The 21,656-nt window shown below is 35.7% G+C and overlaps 1 protein-coding gene across 1 annotated transcript in view; it reads left to right on the top strand.

Annotated features, from left to right (window-relative positions):
- The window catches only part of LOC140972465 (uncharacterized), a 37,991-nt gene extending 16,829 nt beyond the window's left edge, over positions 1-21,162 (top strand). The window contains exons 5-6 of the mRNA XM_073434888.1: positions 11,990-12,403; positions 21,082-21,162. Coding sequence (XP_073290989.1) covers positions 11,990-12,403; positions 21,082-21,162 — 495 coding nt within the window. The remainder of the gene's footprint in view (positions 1-11,989; positions 12,404-21,081) is intronic.
- Positions 21,163-21,656: the final 494 nt, after the last annotated feature.

The following is a 21,656-nucleotide window of genomic DNA, read 5'->3' on the forward strand; positions in this document are numbered from 1 at the left end:
AAAAAATAATTAATCTTTTAATTACATCACCTATTTTACAACCTCCAGATTGGTCTTTACCATTTGAATTAATGTGTGATGCAAGTGATTATGCTATAGGAGCTGTGTTAGGACAGAGAAAAGAAGGAAAACCGTATGCAATCTATTATGCTAGTAGAACCTTAAATAATGCCCAAATAAATTATTCAACTACTGAAAAAGAATTACTTTCAGTAGTATTTGCATTAGATAAGTTTCGATCTTATTTAATTGGTTCTACTACTATTGTGTACACTGATCATTCTGCCGTAAAATATTTATCAAATAAACAAGATGCTAACCCAAGATTAATACGGTGGATTTTATTGTTACAAGAATTTGATATTATAATTAAAGATAAAAAAAGAAAAGAAAATGTCGTAGCCGATCATTTATCTAGAATAATGACTGAATCATCTCATAATGAAATACCAATAAATGAAAATTTTCCAGATGATCAGTTGTTTTATGCTACTATTATGCCCTTGTTTGCTAACATTGTAAATTTTATTGTGACAAATAAAATTATTTCTCATTGGAATTCACAGGATAAGAATAAATTCTTGATAGAAGTTAAAAAAATTTATTGGAATGATCCTTACTTGTTTAAGTATTGTCCGGACCAAATTTTTCGACGATGCATACCCGACAATGAAGTAAGTAATGTTATTAAATTTTGTCATTCTGAAGCTTGTGGAGGTCATTTTTCATCTAATAAAACAGTTGCAAAAATCTTACAATGTGGATTTTATTGGCCGTATTTATTCAAAGATACGCATTTATTTTGCAAATCTTGTGAAAACTGTCAGAAGATGGGATCAATTTCAAAACGAATCATGATGCCTTTAAATCCAATCATAATTATTAAAATATTCGATAGTTGGGGGATAGATTTTATGGGTCCATTTCCATTATCTTTTGGATATACGTACATTTTAGTCGTTGTTGATTATGTTTCAAAATGGATTGAAGCAATTGCATGTAGAACTAATGATCATAAAATTGTTATAAAATTTTTAAAAGAAAAAATATTTTTAGTCGATTTGGAATACCTATAGCAATAATTAGTGATGAGGGAAGTCATTTAATAAATAAATCATTTTCTTCTTTGTTAAAAAAATATGGCATTACACATAAATTTTCTACCCCATATCATCCTAAAAGTAATGGTCAAGTTGAACTTGCAAATAGAGAAATAAAACAAATTTTAGAAAAAACAGTTAATCCAAATCGAAAAAATTGGTCTTTAAGATTAACTGATGCATTATGGGCATATAGAACTGCATTTAAGACATCATTAGGGATGTCACCATATAGTTTAGTTTTTGGTAAGCATTGTCATTTATCGGTTGAACTTGAACATAAAGCTTATTGGGCAATTAAAGCATTTAATATTAATTTAGATTATGCATCTAAATTAAGAAAATTGCAATTAAATGAACTTGAAGAATTAAGAAATGATGCATATGAAAATTCAAAGATTTATAAAGATAAAACTAAAGTCTTTCATGATAAAAATATTACGAGAAAGTCATTTGAAATTGGACAAAAAGTTTTACTTTATAATTCTCGTTTGCATTTATTTCCAGGAAAACTAAGATCGAGATGGTCAGGACCATTTATAGTTAAATTTGTTTATCCTCATGGTGCGGTTGATATTGAAAATNTTTTTATTATTATGGATGCTTGTATTGTGAATCTTCGTAAATATTTTGCTTGTTTACCTGATAATGCGTTGAAAAAAAATTATAAAGCAAGATGTGAGCGATTATGGTTGATGATGTCATATGGCATACCGAATGATATCCGTTTGATAATTGAAGCAAAAGTCCGATTGGTTGGGGAAGCAAGTGAAATAATAATAAGACATATGCCAGGATTTGATAAAAGCACATATGCCAAAAAGGGAAGAGCTAAACGTATAGGTGGATGTCATAAGTGTGCAAGGTGGACTTGTAAAGAAAAAAAAAAAAATGTTGGAATGACATCAATAAATAGAGAAGATAAAATTTTATTCATTAAGAATGGTCTGAGTAAAGAGCCTTTGGATAATTTTCTAGAGGTTCTTCATATGCATTCTAGTGGGTACATGCAAAATGAATTTCTTAAACTATGGTGGCAATTTCAACATGAGGAATATCAATATGGACAGTGGAATCAGCCTTATAAAGATCATACTGTAGTAACGCATATCTGTTTAGATAAGCAAATATATATATACAATTTCGTCTCGGGAATCTGGCGTTAAAAGACCCTGTTTGCCAATTTATAAGAAAATTTGATGGGAAGCATATCCTCGACTCATAGAAGGCGTTGAAACCGTTACTGAACGTAAAATCAGAGTAAGATGTGAGCCACAATCACAACTACGCTGTATATATGTTTTTAATTTATGTCATTTTTATTTTCTTTTAATAATAATAATTTTCTGTTTAAATATTGACTTTTGGCATGTTTAAAAATCATAATTTAATCGTGAACATTTCTTAAACATTTTTAAATGTTTAAGAAATGTTCACGATTAAATTATGATTTTTAAATGTGCATGGGATTTTTATGATTTAAAGAAGACATTTAAAAAACATGTTGCATGTTTGGTTTCAAAAACAAAATGTTATGTTATGCATGATTTTTTTATAAAGTGATGAAAATATAAATGTTGAAGGAAGTGAGGTAATTGTGACTAATTCGATAATTTTGGAGATGGCGTGAGGGTTATGGACCCAGTGGGAGCCCAACGATCGTATTTTCATCATTTCGAATATGTGGTAACGGTTATTGTAACGCCCCAAAAATTTAAAAGTCCACGCGAACCACATGCTCGAGTTATTAAATTCTCTTGTATTTTAATTAAATGTTTTAATTGCATTAATTAATTATGTTGAGCATAATTGCATGTTTAAAATATATTTTTCTACATGGTTGCATTAAAATGTATTTTTAAAGGATATTCGAGTTGCGATCGAAGAATGGAGACCGAGGGCTGATAAACGTAAAACTTTTTTATCAAATAATTGTTTTTAATTATTTAAAATATGAGTGTTGGTTTTTCATATTTTTGAAAATAAGGAGTTTTGAGGTGATTTTATACGTCGGGACGTAATTTTTATCGGTGTTGGATTTTCAACAAAAATACGAGCTTTTTGGCAACCCGGCTAATAAATTCACAAATTTATTTTTACCAAAACTTTGTTAATATCTTATTTAAATCCTAATTAGACTAATGGGCTTAATTTTATGGCTTAATAGGCCTAAGCCTAATTAGTAAACTAATTAGCCATTTTATATATAAAAACACTTAAAAACCTACCACATGCACTCATAAACTCACGGCAACAACTTTTAAAAATCAGAAACCCTCTCCCAAATACACCCCACACACGGCACTACACACACACAACTTTTGAAGGAAATTCGAAGGGGTCCAAGGGAGATTCAAGCCTAGTTCGCGTCCCATTCTTCATCGTCAACGGATTTTCGTGCGTATATAACGCAAAGGCACGCCATAATTCTCCTTTTACTCATCCATCACACCATAGTATTTATTTAATTATGTTGTGAATGAAAAAGAAGTTGCACTTTGTTATATTTTCGTTTTGCATCAAACATGATTTTTTTAGAGCATGATATGTGAACCAAAACATGATTTTTATGTACCAAAAAGGGGCTGCAATGAATTAGGAAGGGAACAAACATGTTTTACACGAGTTAGAGTCATTAGAGCCCCACCTGTCGGCTGCACAACATGAAATACAAAGCTGGTAGCAAGTTGCGTACTTGGTGGGGAGGAGGGGTTCGGTTTTATGGGATGGTGGTTGGGCTTGGGTTCGGTTTGGACCAGGGCATGGTTAGGGTCCATTATGGGTCAAGGGTAGAGTCCTAGCCACGCTAAGACCCGAGTCAGGGGCTAGGGAAGGAGTCCTAGCTTGCTAGGACTCCCACCCGAGAGAGGTATCAAGGGAGGCGCTGGTGTATGCTGTGTGCAGATGGCTAAGGGGCTCGGCCAGAGGGCTTGGGCTGGGCTAGGATAAGTGGTTAGGGTCCTGGAGAATGCTTGGAGGGCTGGTTCAAGGGGTGGCTCGATGGTTGGGTGGCTAGCAACAGAAACCAAGAGTTCAAGTCAAGGGTGTGATTCTCGGCCAAGCTGCATGAAACCTGGTGCAGTGCTTCAGGAGCGAGTTCAAGGGGCTGTGTTGGTCTGGGAGTATTCCAAGGATGGTCAAGGTTAGGTGGGCTCGGTGGTGGCTCGGCTGGGAGAGTCCTAGTTGGGTTAGGAGTCCTAAACATGCAAGGAAGCACACTCACACACACGTACAGAACATGGGTCAAGTTTCAGAATTGTTTTGGTCTGGCTAGGGCTTGTTTTACGGGCCGGGCTTTCATAGTAGGATCTCTAGGTGAGTTGTCTAGGTTTTGGTTCAAGGTGGCTCGGGCATGGCTCGAGTAAATTAGGATATGGCTCGGTGTGTTCGATAAGGTGTCAAAAAAAAATAATAAAGCTAAATTGAACCCAAGGGTCCACGGGGTGGCTCTTGACGTGGAAGGGTAGAATAAATCCAAAAAATGTTATGTTAAAAATTTGGGATCAAAATAACGAGTTTTGGATTTAATCGCCGCACGAAACGCTAATTAACAAGTTTATCGAAAAGTCTAGTTTTATGCCTTATAAAATTATGGAAAATTAGGGATAAGCTTAAATAATTACTATAAGTCTAAGTTTTTATTTTGGGAATTTTATATTAAGGTTTGGTTTAATTCGGGATTAAAACGCATTAATATGTTATATTTAAATAATAAATGAAAAAGTCTAATATTTAAGCTAAATAAAATTATGGAAAAATTCATGTAAGCTTAAATAATTATTTGGGACATGTTAGAGTCATGAAATCAATAAAAAAGTCAAAATCAAAAAATGTCGAGTCCACGGATAAAAGGTCTTTTTACACCTAAAAATTATTAAACGTCATGGTAGTGCCCTAAATGCTATTTTTATGATATTATGATTATTTTTAGATGTTTATGAAATGTTCATGATTAAATTATGATTTTTAATTTTCTAAGGGATTTTTATGATTCAAGGAAGACTTTTAAAAGACATGTTGCATGTTTGGTTTCAAAAACAAAAATGTTATGTTATGCATGATTTTTTTATAAAGTAATGAGAATATAAATGTTGAAGGACGTGAAGTAATTGTGACTAATTCGATAATGTTGGAGATATCGTGAGGGTTATGGTCCTGGTGGGAGCCCGACGATTGTATTTTCATCATTTCGAATATGTGGTAACGGTAAGAATGAGAATATCGTGAGGGAAAAAGGCCCCAGAGGGAACCCATTTATGGGAAAAGGCCCCCGAGGGAACCCCGACGATCGTATTTCTATTCGATCATGATAGACCAAGGGCCCAGTTGACCGGTGAGAGTGTTGCTGGTGTCTCCCGCCGCCCAGTAATATGGTTATATGTAGATGGATCCATCGATCATGTCATGTCATGTCCGGAAAGTCACAATTAACGATCTGAATTCAACAAAGAAAAAGGAAATGGAAAAGGAAAATGTTTATGATCATGTTAAAATGTTTTTATGTCATGATAAGGAAAAAATGAAAAAGAGTAAGATTTATTTATGCATGTCATGAAATGTTATTTTTACCTAAAAGTATTTTCACTGTTGCATGTGGTTTTATATGTATTATTTGTTATAAAGATTATGGTGTGTTGAGTCTTTAGACTCACTAGGTGTGATGGTTGCAGGTGAGTTTGAGGGAGGTCTTGAGGGATAAACTGACTGGAGTGAAGGTGCACACAACCCGAGGACCAGCGCTTCTACTTATTTCCGCACTTATGAATCATGATTTATAATTAAAGATTTTAAGACTAGTTATTTATGCTTTTTGAGAGATTTTTGAGAGGTTTAGTATGGGCTATTCTTTTCAAATTATTGCTTTTTAGGTTTGGTAAAACAAATTGACGATTTCATTTCTATGACTATTTCGTTGAGTTCTAAAAATGCTAGTTTGTTGATGTTTCATTTTAAAAGGTAAAATATTTTATAAAAATATTTTCATGGGATGGACGAAATTTAGAAAAAAAAAATTTTATAGTACTTTTAAAGCAATAAAAAAGGCATGACGTTTCAGTTGGTATCAGAGCAAAGGTCTTGTAAAGGGTTGTGCCTCAAACTTGTAAGTTTACATGCTTTATATGATTTTATGATGTTACCTGCATAATTATATGAATTATATGTTTATGTCACATGTTTAATAGCATTATGAGGATATATGTTTTCTATGATTTGGAATTTTTATACGTGATACGATATGAAATAAGAAATTATTTTGATTTCAACGCATGTTGGTTTCGTTGTGGAATTGGACGATGTTGATTTTTGGGCTTTAGTATCGACGTTCTACTTTTTGGGCTATAAATTAATCGTGAATATTATGAACGCTTTTCGGACACGTAGATTTTTTTAAGAAAATATTTATGATTCATGGTTATTAGTTGAACTAATTTTTGGGAATTATACATAAGGAATAATTATACGAGAATTGCAACGACTTTGGGAATAAGAAAATGTATAAATTGGGATTTTTAGTTTGATGAAAGGTAAGATTGGTAATAGAGATTGATTTTTGGGTAAATAAGTTAAATTTATCGAAATTATGTTATAAGAAACTTGTAGAAGGAAATTAAGAATGCCAAAAAACTTATGGGTTAACTGTAGGAATTTTGAAATTAAGGACCAATTAAGATAATTTTTGAGGAAATTAAGAATTGAGTTTTGTGATTTTTAAAGAATTTGGGGACTAGTTTAGCAATAAGCGAAATTTAAATGGTTTAAATGATAAGAATTGTGAGGATTTAGACTTTTAAGATATTTGGAACCTTGGGATATCTTGGATATAGTGTTATAAGGAATGTTAATCAAGGGTTTTTAAGGATGAATCGATGTTAGGCTTGAAAATCTAAGCATTAGCGGATGCGTTTGGGATTTTAAGATTGAAATTTGATAAGTTGATGAATATTTTGGGTATAAAATAAGGAAAATAATATACGATAAGTATGGTCATCAATCTTTTAATATTGGGAATTGTAAGAAAAATTGAAATTCGAGATTATAATAGTAATAACACTAAGTCATTATGGGTTTTCTTAAGTTGCAAATCGTAAAAGTCCACGCGAACCACATACTCGAGTTATTAAATTCTCTTGTATTTTAATTAAATATTTTAATTGCATTAATTAATTATGTTGTGCATAATTGCATGTTTAAAATATATTTTTCTATATGGTTGCATTAAAATGTATTTTTAAAGGATATTCGAGTTGCGATCGAAGAACGGATACCGAGGGCTGAGAAACGTAAAACGTTTTTATCAAATAATTGTTTTTAATTATTTAAAATATGAGTGTTGGTTTTTCATATTTTTTAAAATAAGGAGTTTTGAGGTGATTTTATACATCGGGACGTAATTTTTATCGGTCTTGGATTTTAAACAAAAATACGAGCTTTTTGGCAATCCGGCTAATAAATTCACAAATTTATTTTTACCAAAACTTTGTTAATATCTTATTAAATCCTAATTAGACTAATGGGCTTAATTTTATGGCTTAATAGGCCTAAGCCTAATTAGTAAACTAACTAGCCATTTTATTAATATAAAAACACTTAAACACCTACCACATGCACTCATAAACTCACGGCAACAACTTTCAAAAATCAGAAACACTCTCTCAAATACACCCCACACACGGCACTACACACACACAACTTTTGAAGGAAATTCGAAGGGGTCCAAGGGAGATTCAAGCCTAGTTCGCGTCCGGTTCTTCGTCGTCAACGGATTTTCGTGCGTATATAACGCAAAAGCACGCCATAATTCTCCTTTTACTCATCCATCACACCATAGTATTTATTTAATTATGTTTTGAATGAAAAGAAGTTGCACTTTGTTATATTTTCGTTTTGCATCAAACATGATTTTTTTAGAGCATGATATGTGAACCAAAACATGATTTTTATGTACCAAAAAGGGGCTGTCATGAATTAGGAAGGGAACAAACATGTTTTACACGAGTTAGAGTCATTAGAGCCCCGCCTTTCGGCTGCACAACATGAAATACAAAGCTGGTAGCAAGTTGCTGTCTTGGTGGGGAGGAGGGGTTCGGTTTTATGGGATGGTGGCTGGGCTTGGGTTCGGTTGGGACCAGGGCATGGCTAGGGTCCGTTATGGGTCAGGGTTAAAGTCCTAGCCATGCTACGACCCGAGTCAGGGGCTAGGGAAGGAGTCCTAGCTTGCTAGGACTCCCACCCGAGAGAGGTATCAAAGGAGGCGCTGGTGTATGCTGTGCGCAGATGGCTAAGGGGATCGGCCAGAGGGCTTGGGCTGGGCTAGGATAAGTGGTTAGGGTCCTAGAAGAGTGATTGGAGGGCTGGTTCAAGGGGTGGCTCGATGGTTGGGTGGCTAGCAACAGAAACCAAGAGTGCAAGTCAAGGGTGTGATTCTCGGCCAAGCTGCATGAAACCTGGTGCAGTGCTTCAGGCGCGAGTTCAAGGGGCTGGGTTGGTCTGGACTTGGTCTAGGAGTGGTCCAGGGATGGTCAGGGTTAGGTGGGCTCGGTGGTGGCTTGGCTGGGAGAGTCCTAGTTGGGTTAGGATTCCTAAACATGCAAGGAAGCACACTCACACACACGTACAGAACATGGGTCAAGTTTCAGAACTTTTTTGGTCAGGCTAGGGCTTGTTTTACGGGCCGGGCTTTCACAGTAGGATCCCTAGGTGAGTTGGCTAGGTTTTGGTTCAAGGTGGCTTGGGCGTGGCTCGAGTAAATTAGGAGATAGCTCGGTGTGTTCGATAAGGTGTCAAAAAACAAAAATAATAAAGCTAAAATTGAACCCAAGGGTCCACGGGGATGGCTCTTGACGTGGAAGGATAGAATAAATCCTAAAAATATTATGTTAAAAATTTGCGATCAAAATAACGAGTTTTGGATTTAATCGAGATTTAATCGCCGCACGAAACGCTAATTAATAAGTTAATCGAAAAGTCTAGTTTTAAGCTTTATAAAAGTATGGAAAATTAGGGTTAAGCTTAAATAATTACTATAAGTCTAAGTTTTTAATTTGGAAATTTTATATTAAGGTTTGATTTAATTCAGGATTAAAACGCATTAATATGTTATATTTAAATAATAAATGAAAAAGTCTAATATTTAAGCTAAATAAAATTATGAAAAAATTCATGTAAACTTAAATAATTAGACATGTTAGAGTCATGAAATCAAGAAAAAAGTCAAAATCGAAAAATGTCGAGTCCAAGGATAAAATGGTCTTTTTACACTTAAAAATTAGTAAACGTCATGGCACTACCCTAAATGCTATTTTTATGATATTATGATTATTTTTAAATGTTTATGAAATGTTCATGATTAAATTATGATTTTTAATTGTCTTAGGGATTTTTATGATTTAAGGAAGACATTTAAAAGACATGTTGCATGTTTGGTTTCAAAAACAAAAATGTTATGTTATGCATGATTTTTTAATAAAGTGATGAAAATATAAATGTTGAAGGAAGTGAAGTAATTGTGACTAATTTGATAATGTTAGAGATATCGTGAGGTTTATGGTCCCAGTGGGAGCCCGACGATCGTATTTTCATCATTTCGAATATGTGGTAACGGTTTTGTGGTAACGGTAAGAATGAGAATATCGTGAGGGAAGAAGGTCCCACAGGGAACCCATTTATGGGAAAAGGCCCTCGGGAGAACCCCGACGATCGTATTTCTATTCGATAATGATAGGCCAAGGGCCCAGTTGACCGGTGAGAGTGTTGCTGGTTTCTCCCGCCTCCCAGTACTGTGGTTATATGTAGATGGATCCATCGATCATGTCATGTCATGTCAGGAAAGTCACAATTAACGATCTGAATTCAACAAAAAATAAGGAAATGGAAAAGGAAAATGTTTATGATCATGTTAATGTTTTTATGTCATGATAAGGAAAAAATGAAAAAGAGTAAGATTTATTTATGCATGTCATGAAATGTTATTTTTACCTAAAAGTATTTTCACTGTTGCATGTGGTTTTATATGTATTATTTGTTATAAAGATTATGGTGTGTTGAGTCTTTAGACTCACTAGGTGTGATGGATGCAGTTGAGTTTGAAGGAGGTCTTGACCGATGAACTGACTGGACTGAAGGTGCACACAACCCGAGGACCAGCGCTTCTACTTATTTCCGCTCTTATGACTTATGAATCATGATTTATAATTAAAGATTTTAAGACTAGTTATTTATGCTTTTTGAGAGATTTTTGAGAGGTTTAGTATGAGCTATTCTTTTCAAATTATTGCTTTTTAGGTTTGGTAAAACAAATTGACGATTTCATTTCTATGACTATTTCGTTGAGTTCTAAAAATGCTAGTTGGTTGATGTTTCATTTTAAAGGGTAAAATATTTTATAAAAATATTTTAATGGGATGGACAAAATTTAGAAAAAAAAAATTTTCTAGTACTTTTAAAGCAATAAAAAGGGCAGGACGTTTCAGATTATGTGATAACAGATTTGTGGTAACGGTAAGAATGGGAATATCGTGAGGGGAAAAGGCCCCAGAGGAAACCTATTTATGGGAAAAGGCCCCAGAGGGAACCCCGACGATCGTATTTCTATTCGGATAATGATAGGCCAGGGCCCAATTGACCGGTGAGAGTGTTGCTGGTGTCCCCTGCCGCCCAGTACTGTGGTTACATGTAGATGGATCCATCGACTCTTATGATCATGATCAGGAAAGTCACAATTAACTATCTGAATTCAACAAAAGAAAAGGAAAAGAGAAAAGGAAAATGTTTATGATCATGTCAAATGTTTTATGTCATGATAAGGAAAAAGAGAAAAGATTAAGATTTATTTATGCATGTCATGAAATGTTATTTTTACCTAAAAATATTTTCACTGTTGCATGTGGTTTTATACGTATTATTTATTATAAAGATTATGGTGTGTTGAGTCTTTAGACTCACTAGGCGTGATGGATGCAGGTGAGTTTGATGGAGGTCTTGACGGATGATCTGACTGGACTGAAGGCGCACACAACCCGAGGACCAGCGCTTCTATTTTTCCGCACTTATGTTTTTGACTCATGATTTACGTTAAAGATTTTTAAGACTATTTACTTATGCTTTTGAGAGATTTTTGAAAGGTTTAGTACTGACTATACTTTTCAAACTTATTGCTTTTAGGTTTGGTAAACATGCGACGATATCATTTTATGACTATTTCATTGATTTCTAAAAATTCTAGTTGGTTGATGTTTTATTTTAAAGAGAAAAATATTTTATAAAAATATTTTTGTAAAGGCCGAAAATCATAGAGGAAAAAAAAATTCCTAGTACTTTTAATTCAATAAAAAGGGTAGGACGTTTCAGTTGGTATCAGAGCAAAGGTCCTGTAAAGTGTTGTGCCACCATCAGCGCCTGAAAGATCAGTCGTCAAGCCTCTAAGTTGTAAGTTTTACATGCTTTATATGATTTATGATGTTACCTGCATAACGATATGAATATTATGTTCATGATACATGTTTATTAGCTTTTTGAGTTTTTTTGCTTTGCATGCTTAAATTGCTAATTAAGTAAGGATATGTCACATGATTAGAGGACTTAGATTTAAATGCATGTTGGTTACGTTAGAATTTGGAAAACGTTCAGATATAATGCCTCCTAGACGTGCACCCGTTATTGAGAATCAAGGAGAGAACAATGTTAATCGTCGAGAAAATAATCAAGAAAATGGACCACCGCCACAAACACCAGATGCTGCTACACGTGCTCTTGAGGGGATGGCTCGTCTCTTTGAGCAACAGTTACAACAACAACAATTACAGCAGCAACAGTTACAGCAGCTGCTGCAACAGATGCAGCAGCAATACCTACAGCAGCCACCTAGGCCATAACACGACATTTATGAGCAGTTCCGAAGGCTAGGGCCGAGGGAATTTTCTGGCACCACTGATCCATTTGCTGCTGAGAGTTGGATCCGTTCACTTGAGGTGCATTTTCGCTATCTAGACATGGGAGATGCTGACCGCGTGAGGTGCACCACTTATCTGTTTAGGGACGAGGCCTCTTTATGGTGGGAAGGAGCCGAGCGTGGGGTTGACCTTGCCACACTCACTTGGGCACAGTTCAAGACGAAATTCTATGAGAAATACTTTACTGCTGATGTCAGAGGTCGGATAAAGAGAGAATTTATGACTCTCCATCAGGGAGACGTATCTGTTGCTGATTTTGTGAAGAAGTTTGATAGGGGTTGCCACTTTGTACCACTTATTGCTGGGGATGCGGAAGAAAAGCTTAGGAATTTCATGGATGGCCTACGACCTACCGTTTGGGATAAAGTTATGATGATGCGTCCGAAGAATTATGCAACCGCAGTTACTTATGCATATCAGGCTGAGCAGTCTTTGAAGGACATTGATTTTGAGATTCAGCGCAAGAGGCAGCACTATCAGACTAACAATCAGCCGAATAAGAAGCCAAATACGGGTCTTCCTAGACCGCAAGGGCCTCAAAAGCCCCAAGGTCCAGTCAAGAAGCCAGCTCCACCAAAGCCACAAAATTCTGGAGCACCGAAGCCTGCCGAGTGGCAACCATGCAAAGTGTGCAACCGTCTACATCTTGGCAAATGTGAATAGGGATCATTTAAATGTTTCTACTGCAAGGAGGATGGACACAAAGCTATTGAATGCCCCACGAGGAAAGCAGCTACTACGGCACGAGCTTATGTTATGAATGCCGAGGAAGCTGAGGAAGAGGCAGACACTACACTCATCACGGGTAATCTAGTCATTTAGCATTTTTATATTGCTTATTATTGCATGAAATGTTAAATTGGTTATTAGAATTGGTTTGGGAACAAGATTTAACCTAGAAGAAATTAGGTTGCATGATCTACCTTAGTTAGATTTAAGTTATGACTTTAGAAACCAGAGAAAATGACTTGAATTTTGTGCCTTATTTTATGTGAAGGATGTAATGCTTCCAAATAAAAAGTTTAGCGCCAAAATTAAAGGAAATCATAACTAAGGGGTTGAATGAAGGTATCGAATTTATTGGGGTTAATTGGGAAAATTTTCGAAAATTGAGGTCTAAATTGTAATTCTCGATAATTAAGGGACCAAAAAGCAATTAACCAAAAGATAAGGGGCTTTAATGCAATTACCAAATTCTTAAGGACCAAAATGAAATTTTCGAAACTCTAAAGGACTAAATCAGAATTTTCGCAATAAAATAAAGACTTAATTACAATAATTCGAAAATATAAGGGCCTTAAGGCAAATATCCGAAAATTTTGGGGTTTAATATGCAAATTTCGAGAAATTGGAGGGCTAAAATTCAATTTTTCCAGAAATTCTTAACTTCAACCCGTAATCTTCTTATACCTTTGAGAAATTAATGATAGTAAATCCTTAAACTTCAACATGAAAAGATTTAAAGGACATTTTGTTGCAGGGAGGATTATCATTCAAGGCGTAGCAACCTATGCACTTTTAGACTCGGGAGCTACACATTCATTCATATCTAAAACCTTCATCAAAAGACTGAATATTATTCCTCAAGATATGGGTCTGGGTTTCAAAGTTTCAATTCCATCCGGTGATCAAATGCTCACGTCCAAGATTGTCAAGAATCTGGAGCTTCGTTTATTCAAAGATGTTGTCCGGGCAGATCTTATTGTCCTTCCTATGCCCGAATTTGATATTATACTTGGGATGGATTGGTTATCAGCGAATGGAGCTTCGATTGATTTTCGTCAGCAATCAGTATCTATTAGACCACCTAGTGGTAAATCTTTTGTCTTTGAGGTGGCAAGAAACAAGCAAATGCCGCACGTTATCTCTTGTCTATGTGCGAGGAAGCTTATTAAGCGTGGATGCCAAGCTTATCTAGCATGTGTCACTACTACGCATGCATCTACCACTCAGACGTTAGAAGATGTTGATGTTGTGAGAGATTACCCTAGCGTCTTTCCCGAGGACGTTTCTGGCATCCCGCCTGATCGTGAAGTGGAATTTTCTATTGATCTTATGCCGGGCACTGTGCCTATATCTAAAGCACCTTATCGTCTAGCACCCGCCGAAATGAAAGAGCTAAAAGATCAAATCCAAGAATTGCTAGACAAGGATTTCATTCGCCCTAGTTACTCTCCATGGGGCGCTCCGGTATTATTTGTGAAAAAGAAAGATGGTAGTATGCGTCTTTGTATCGATTATTGTGAGCTTAATCGGGTTTCCATCAAAAATAAGTATCCACTGCCAAGAATCGAAGATTTATTTGATCAGTTGCAAGGAGCATCGATATTTTCTAAGATTGACCTGCGATCTGGATACCATCAATTAAAAGTGAAAGAGTCTGATGTGCACAAGACAGCATTCCGTACTAGATATGGGCACTACGAGTATATGGTCATGCCATTCGGTCTTACTAATGCACCAGCAATCTTCATGGATCTCATGAATCGCGTATTTCAGCCGTATCTGGATCAGTTTATTATTGTCTTCATTGATGATATATTGATTTATTCGAAGAACAAAGAAGAGCATAGTCGTCATTTGAGGACAGCACTGCAAGTACTACAGGACAGGAAGCTATATGCAAAATTCAGCAAGTGCGAGTTTTGGCTCGATAGAGTTGCATTCTTAGGCCACATCATTTCTCGTAATGGCGTTGAAATTGATCCAAGCAAAGTCGAGGCAGTGAAAGAGTGGCCAGTACCGAAGAGTGTCACCGAGATTCGCAGTTTCTTGGGACTTGCCGGCTATTATCGCAAATTCGTCAAAGGATTCTCATCCATTGTAGTACCATTGACATCCTTGACTAAGAAGAATGCGAAATTTATTTGGGGATCCGAGTGTCAAGACAGTTTCGACAAGTTGAAGCAAGCCTTGATTTCAGCACTAGTCTTAGCTATGCCATCGGGGCAAGGGGATTATGTTCTTTATACCGACGAATCTAAACTTGGATTGGGCGCAGTTCTGATGCAAAATGCCCGAGTTATAGCCTATGCGTCGAGACAGTTGAAGATTCACGAGAAAAACTACCCCACTCATGATCTTGAGCTTGCAGCAGTAGTTTTTGCTTTGAAAATTTGGAGACACTACCTTTATGGGGAGAAATGTAAGATATTCACCGATCATAAAAGTTTGAAATACTTATTCAACCAAAAGGAGCTGAATATGAGACAGCGCAGATGGCTTGAGCTAGTAAAAGATTATGATTGTGACATTAGCTACCATTCGAGAAAAGCTAATGTAGTGGCAGACGCACTGAGTAGAAAAGCAGCAGTTATAACTCATCTATCACTCCAAAGACCGTTGCAGTCCGAGATACAGCGATTTGAGCTGACAGTGTATGCTAGGGGCGAGGCCCCTAATCTTGCCACATTATCGGTACAGTCGAACTTGAGAGATAGAATTCGTGATGGGCAGTCCACTGATGAACAGTTACAAAAGTGGAGAGCTAGATATGAAGCCAAGGGTCAGAAATTATATTCAGAGGTGGATGGTATAGTTCGTTATCGAGATCGGTTATGGGTTCCTAGTGACGATTCTTTGAGAGGCCTTATTATGAAGGAAGCTCACAACACACCTTATTCCATTCACCCGGGGAGCACGAAAATGTACAAAGATTTGCAGTTGCTATATTGGTGGCCAGGCATGAAGAGAGACATTCTGAAGTTTGTATCCGAGTGTTTGACTTGCAAACAAGTTAAAGCAGAGCATCAAAGACCAGCAGGGAAATTGAAGCCACTCCCTAATCCCGAGTGGAAATGGGAAAATGTCACCATGGACTTTGTTGTGGGATTGCCAAAGACAGTTAAGGGATTCAATGATAAATGGGTGATAGTCGATCGTCTTACTAAATCAGCGCATTTTCTACCTATCAAGACGACTGTCACCATGATTCAGTACGCCGAGTTGTATATTCGAGAGATAGTTCGTCGGCATGGGATTCATGTATCCATTGTTTCTGACAGAGATCCGAGGTTCACGTCATCTTTCTGGAAAAGTCTACATGCAGCGATGGGGACCAAGTTATTATTCAGTACAGCATTTCATCCTCAAACCGATGGACAGTCAGAAAGAGTTACAGATTTTGGAATATCTACTTCGAGCATGTGTTATTGATTTCCAAGGCAGTTGGGAACCAAAATTACCTCTAGTGGAGTTCACCTACAATAATAGCTATCAGTCATCAATCGGGATGGCTCCTTTTGAGGCACTTTACGGAAGGAAATGTAGATCTCCTATTCATTGGGACGAAGTTGGTGAAAGAAGAGAGATTGGCCCAGACGTGATTGAAGAGACTACCGAGCTTATAGTCAAAATTGTGATAGAATGAAGACGGCGCAGAGCCGACAAAAGAGTTATGCAGACAAACGACGAAGGGACTTGGAGTTTGCAGTGGGCGAACATGTATTTGTGAAAATAGAACCTATGAAGGGTGTTATGCGCTTTGGCAAGAAAGGCAAGCTTAGTCCACGATGTATTGGTCCGGTTGAGATTTTGGAGAGGATTGGTACACTAGCTTATAGAGTGGCATTGCCACCAGCGCTTGCAGGAGTTCACAATGTGTTCCACATTTCAATGTTGCGAAAGTACATGTCGAATCCGTCACATGTGCTTAATTATGAACCGCTTCAATTAACTCCAAATATAACATATGAAGAAAGACCTGTTCAGATCTTAGCAAGGCAAGAAAGAATATTGCGAAACAAAGTCATTCCAATGGCCAAGGTCAAGTGGCTGAATCACTCGGAAGAAGAAGCTACTTGAGAAACCGAGAGGGACTTGAAGAATCGCTATCCTTATCTATTCGATAAGTTCTAATTTCGAGGACGAAATTTTATTTAAGGGGGAAAGGAATTGTAAGGTCCAAAATTAAGACGACGTAATCTAACTGCATGCGAATCTAGGAAAGAGGAAAAATGAGTAATTAATTATTTTAATTGCTTAATTAATTATGGGTCATGCATGCTTATATGCTAATCATGATTTTATTATAATCATGCATAAAAAATGTAATTTTTTAAGGATTATTCAAGTGACGATCGAGGAACGAGGACCGAAGGCTGAAAAACGTAAAATATTTTTATTAAATAATTGTTTTTAATTATTTAAAATATGAGTGTTGCTTTTTAGTATTTTTGAAAATAAGGGGTTTTGAGGTGATTTTATACGCCGGGACGTAAATTTTATCGGTGGTTGTTTCTCAACTAAAATACGAGCGTTTTGACAACCCGACTAATAAATTCATAAATTTTCTTTAACAAAAAACTTTGTTAATATTTTATTTAAATCCTAATTAGACTAATGGGCTTAATTTTATGGCTTAATAGGCCTAAGCCTAATTAGTAAATTAATTAGCTATTTTTATTAATATAAAACACCTAAAACCTACCCCATACAACACACAAGTCACGGCCACCCTCTTCTATTTCTGAAAAACTCTCTCCCAAGCAACACAAGCTCACGGCACACACAACACACTTTTGAGAAGGAAAATTCGAAGGGCAGGGGAGATTCAAGCCTAGTTTGCGTCCCGTTCTTCGTCGTCAACGTTATTTCATGTATATAAAACGCAAAGGCACGCCATACATCTCCTTTTCTCATCCACCATATCATAATATTGTTTTAATTATTGTATGCATGAAGAGCATGAAAGTATTTTCTGTATTTTCGGATTTATAGCATGCAAAAGTGGTAAACTTATGTTTCTATGATTTAAATTCATGTTTTATGTTGTAAGGGGCTGCCATGATAATAGGACATGGTCCAGAGAAGTTTTTACACGAATTTAAAAGGTCCTAATTCACCTAAATCGCTGCACCACAAGCCATGCACAGAAAAAACGATTTCTCATGTCATGAAGCTTAAGGGTTCGACTGTCATGTTCCAAGGGGAGGGCAGGCCTGGGCTCGGGTTCATGACTGGCCTAGGGTCTGGTTGTGTCTAGGGGAGAGTCCTAGAAGCGCAAAGCTAGAGTTCACCACAAGTGCAACTCTCGGCCAGAATAAGGGGTAGTGCGGGGGTCATGTTTTTGGCTTTGGGACGGGTTTCTAAGTGAACTTAGGGTCCAGTAGGATACTTAAGGATGTTAGGCAAGTTTTGGATCAACATGGTTTGGGTGTAACTCGTGAAAATCGAAAGTTGGCTCGGGGTCGAAGTTTAGGTGTCAAATTAGGGTTTTTAACTAATTAAAATTGAAAAACGGCTCACGGGGGTCGAGTCGTGGTCCATAAGGGCTAAAATAATATAAAAAGACTAAATTTAGAATTTAGGAATTTTATATTAAAGTTTGGGATTTTTCGGGATTAAAATACCGTCAAAATAATTAATTAATGATAAATGAGGAAATCTAATTTTTAAGCTAAATAAAATTATGAGAAAATTAATTTAGGCTTAAATAATTATTTGGGACATGCTAGAGTCAATGAATTCAAGAAAAAGTCAAATTCGAGAAATTTTACGTCTAGGGGTAAAACGGTCTTTTTACACCTAGAAATTAGTAAACGTCATGGCAGTGCCCTAAATGCTATTTTTACGATATCATCATTATTTTTAAATGTTTATGAAATGTTCACGATTAAATTATGATTTTTAAATGTGCATGAGATTTTTATGATTTAAAGAAGACATTTAGAAGACATGTTGCATGCTTGGTTTCAAAAACAAAATGTTATGTTATGCATGATTTTTTTATAAAATGATGAGAATATAAATGTTGAAGGAAGTGAAGTAATTGTGACTAATTCGATAATGTTGGGGATGTCGTGAGGGTTATGGTCCCAGTGGGAGCCCAACGGTCGTATTTTCATCATTTCGAATATGTGGTAACGGTTATGTGGTAACGGATTTGTGGTAACGGTAAGAATGGGAATATCGTGAGGGGTAAAGGCCCCAGAGGGAACCCATTTATGGGGAAAGGCCCCGGAGGGAACCCCGACGATCATATTTCTATTCGAATAATGATAGGCCAGGGCCCAGTTGACCGGTAAGAGTGTTGCTGGTGTCCCCCGCCGCCCAGTACTTTGGTTACATGTAGATGGATCCATCGACTCTTATGATCATAATCTGGAAAGTCACAATTAACGATCTGAATTCAACAAAAGAACAGGAAAAGGGAAAAGGAAAATGTTTATAATCATGTTAAATGTTTTATGTCATGATAAGGAAAAAGAGAAAAGATTAATATTTATTTATGCATGTAATGAAATGTTATTTTTACCTAAAAGTATTTTCACTGTTGCATGTGGTTTTATACGTATTATTTGTTATAAAGATTATGGTGTGTTGAGTCTTTAGACTCACTAGGTATGATGGATGCAAGTGAGTTTGAGGGAGGTCTTGACGGATGATCTGACTGGACTGAAGGCGCACACAACCCGAGGACCAGCGCTTCTATTTTTCCGCACTTATGGTTTTGACTCAGGATTTACATTAAAGATTTTTAAGACTATTTACTTATGCTTTTGAGAGATTTTTGAGAGGTTTAGTATTGGCTATACTTTTTAAACTTATTGCTTTTAGGTTTGGTAAACATGCGACGATTTCATTTGATGACTATTTCATTGATTTCTAAAAATGCTAGTTGGTTGATGTTTTATTTTAAAGAGAAAAATATTTTATAAAAATATTTTGTAAAGGCCGAAAATCATAGAGGAAAAAAAAATTTCTAGTACTTTTAAAGCAATAAAAAGGGCAGGACGTTTCAAATTCGGTGATTAAAGTCGTGAAACAAAGCATTGAAAGAAGGGACATGGAATTGAAGTTGGAGGAGACAAATACTACTATTACAACTACATGACATTAATAAAATTTTTGACCCTTTCTCTCATTTGGCCTATAAATAGAGGCCTTGTGCTAGTATGAGAATCATTCTATCTCATTGTAAAATATAGTGTAAGTGTGTATAAAAGTTCTAAGTTCCAATATATAAAATGAGTGATGTTTTTAGTGTTGATCAAAAGTAAGTTCATGGAAAGCTAAATCTATTATGTCAAGGTGAAGAGGATGAATTCTTGGTGAAGTAAGATTGTTTACATTTTGTATATTCTTTCTTTATTTCTTTTAATTTTGTATATTCTTTCTTTAATTCTTTCTTTATATCATATATTTCATTTAGACGATAGTGTGGCTCTGCCGGTTGTTCTAAATGAAATATTATGATTTAATACTAATATCTAACAATCTAACATTTACTTTATCGCAACTAACTTTTACTTTCCGCATCTAACTTATTAAATCATATATTTCATTTAGGCAATAGCGTGGCTCTGCCGGTTGTTCTAAATGAAATATAATGATTTAATTTAACATTTATTTTATGCAGTTATATATTTATATAGTTATATATATAATCATAGGTACCATATATAAAATATCGGTGAATTGGTATTTTCTATAGTGGGAACTATATTATATTAGGTGTGTGTTTAAATATTTAATTTTCTTGGAACCATTATTTATGGCGGTTTCTTTTGTTTTACTTTTAGTTAAACAATATTGCATAAACCAAGAATAAATCCTCGAGCCTTGACAAAATTTATAATTTGTAAACTTCGTTCTTGCATTTGGTAATCTATAAATTAATAAATTTAAACTTAAAATATCCTCTCTGTGGATCGATCTCGTACTTACGAAATATATTACTTGCAGACAACCTACACTTGGGTGAATTATAATTTAAGTAGTAGCACCTGGAACCGACCCAACCTCCTGAAATCAAAAGAACACACCAAACCGTGAAGCTTGAAGCAACTGGCCGAGAAGGCCTGTACAGATTTTGCTTGGAAAGTTTGTTGTCCATTTCGTTTTTTTACTTGAATCATGATTATATAATGGTTTAAAAATATCTATATGACTTGATTGAAGAGAAAAGAAACAATATATACATGCCTGGAAATTTGTTTTGAAGAAAACAAACCAATACGACGAACACGGCGCGGCGGAGTCGGAGTTGGATTTTCTTTCTTGTTCTTCTGTTGTTGTTTTCACGATTTCAGCAGCTGATTCCTTCTGATATTTTCGAGCATATGGGTGTAGGAAATGTAGGTAATGAAGGTGAAGGTTACAAGGGGTGGTAAATGTGTCATAAAATGCATTTAGATGGGAGTTACAAGTGAAGAATTTTGAATGGCATTTGAATTGTTTCTTTTACACCCTTGCTGCACCTTATTATTAATTCTTGCTGGACGTTTCAAACCAACCTCCTAGACTAGTGGTTTGAGGAGAAATGAGGTGGATTATAGTATTAGAATTTACTAAATAATTAGTGAATTAAAGGTGAGGGAATGTATACCCATAAAGGCCATTGAGGTGTGATTTGAATGGGGAGTTACTAAGCATTTGTATTTGTTTATGGGTTGACCGAAATTTGTTGATGTCATTGCATGGTATAATATTGTTTAAATCTTGTATTTTAAATCCTTAAAGTTTTAAACATCCATTATTTATTTTAGTGAAGTGACAAATTAAGATAAAAATATTGCATGGCATGGCTTGGTCTAAAATTAACTATTAAAATGTTAGATTTTAAATTTCTTGAACATATTAGGCCTAGATTAATTTATCCCACTTG

The sequence above is a fragment of the Primulina huaijiensis genome, chromosome 3 (genome assembly GCF_012295235.1).
Source record: "Primulina huaijiensis isolate GDHJ02 chromosome 3, ASM1229523v2, whole genome shotgun sequence".
Taxonomy (NCBI): domain Eukaryota; kingdom Viridiplantae; phylum Streptophyta; class Magnoliopsida; order Lamiales; family Gesneriaceae; genus Primulina; species Primulina huaijiensis.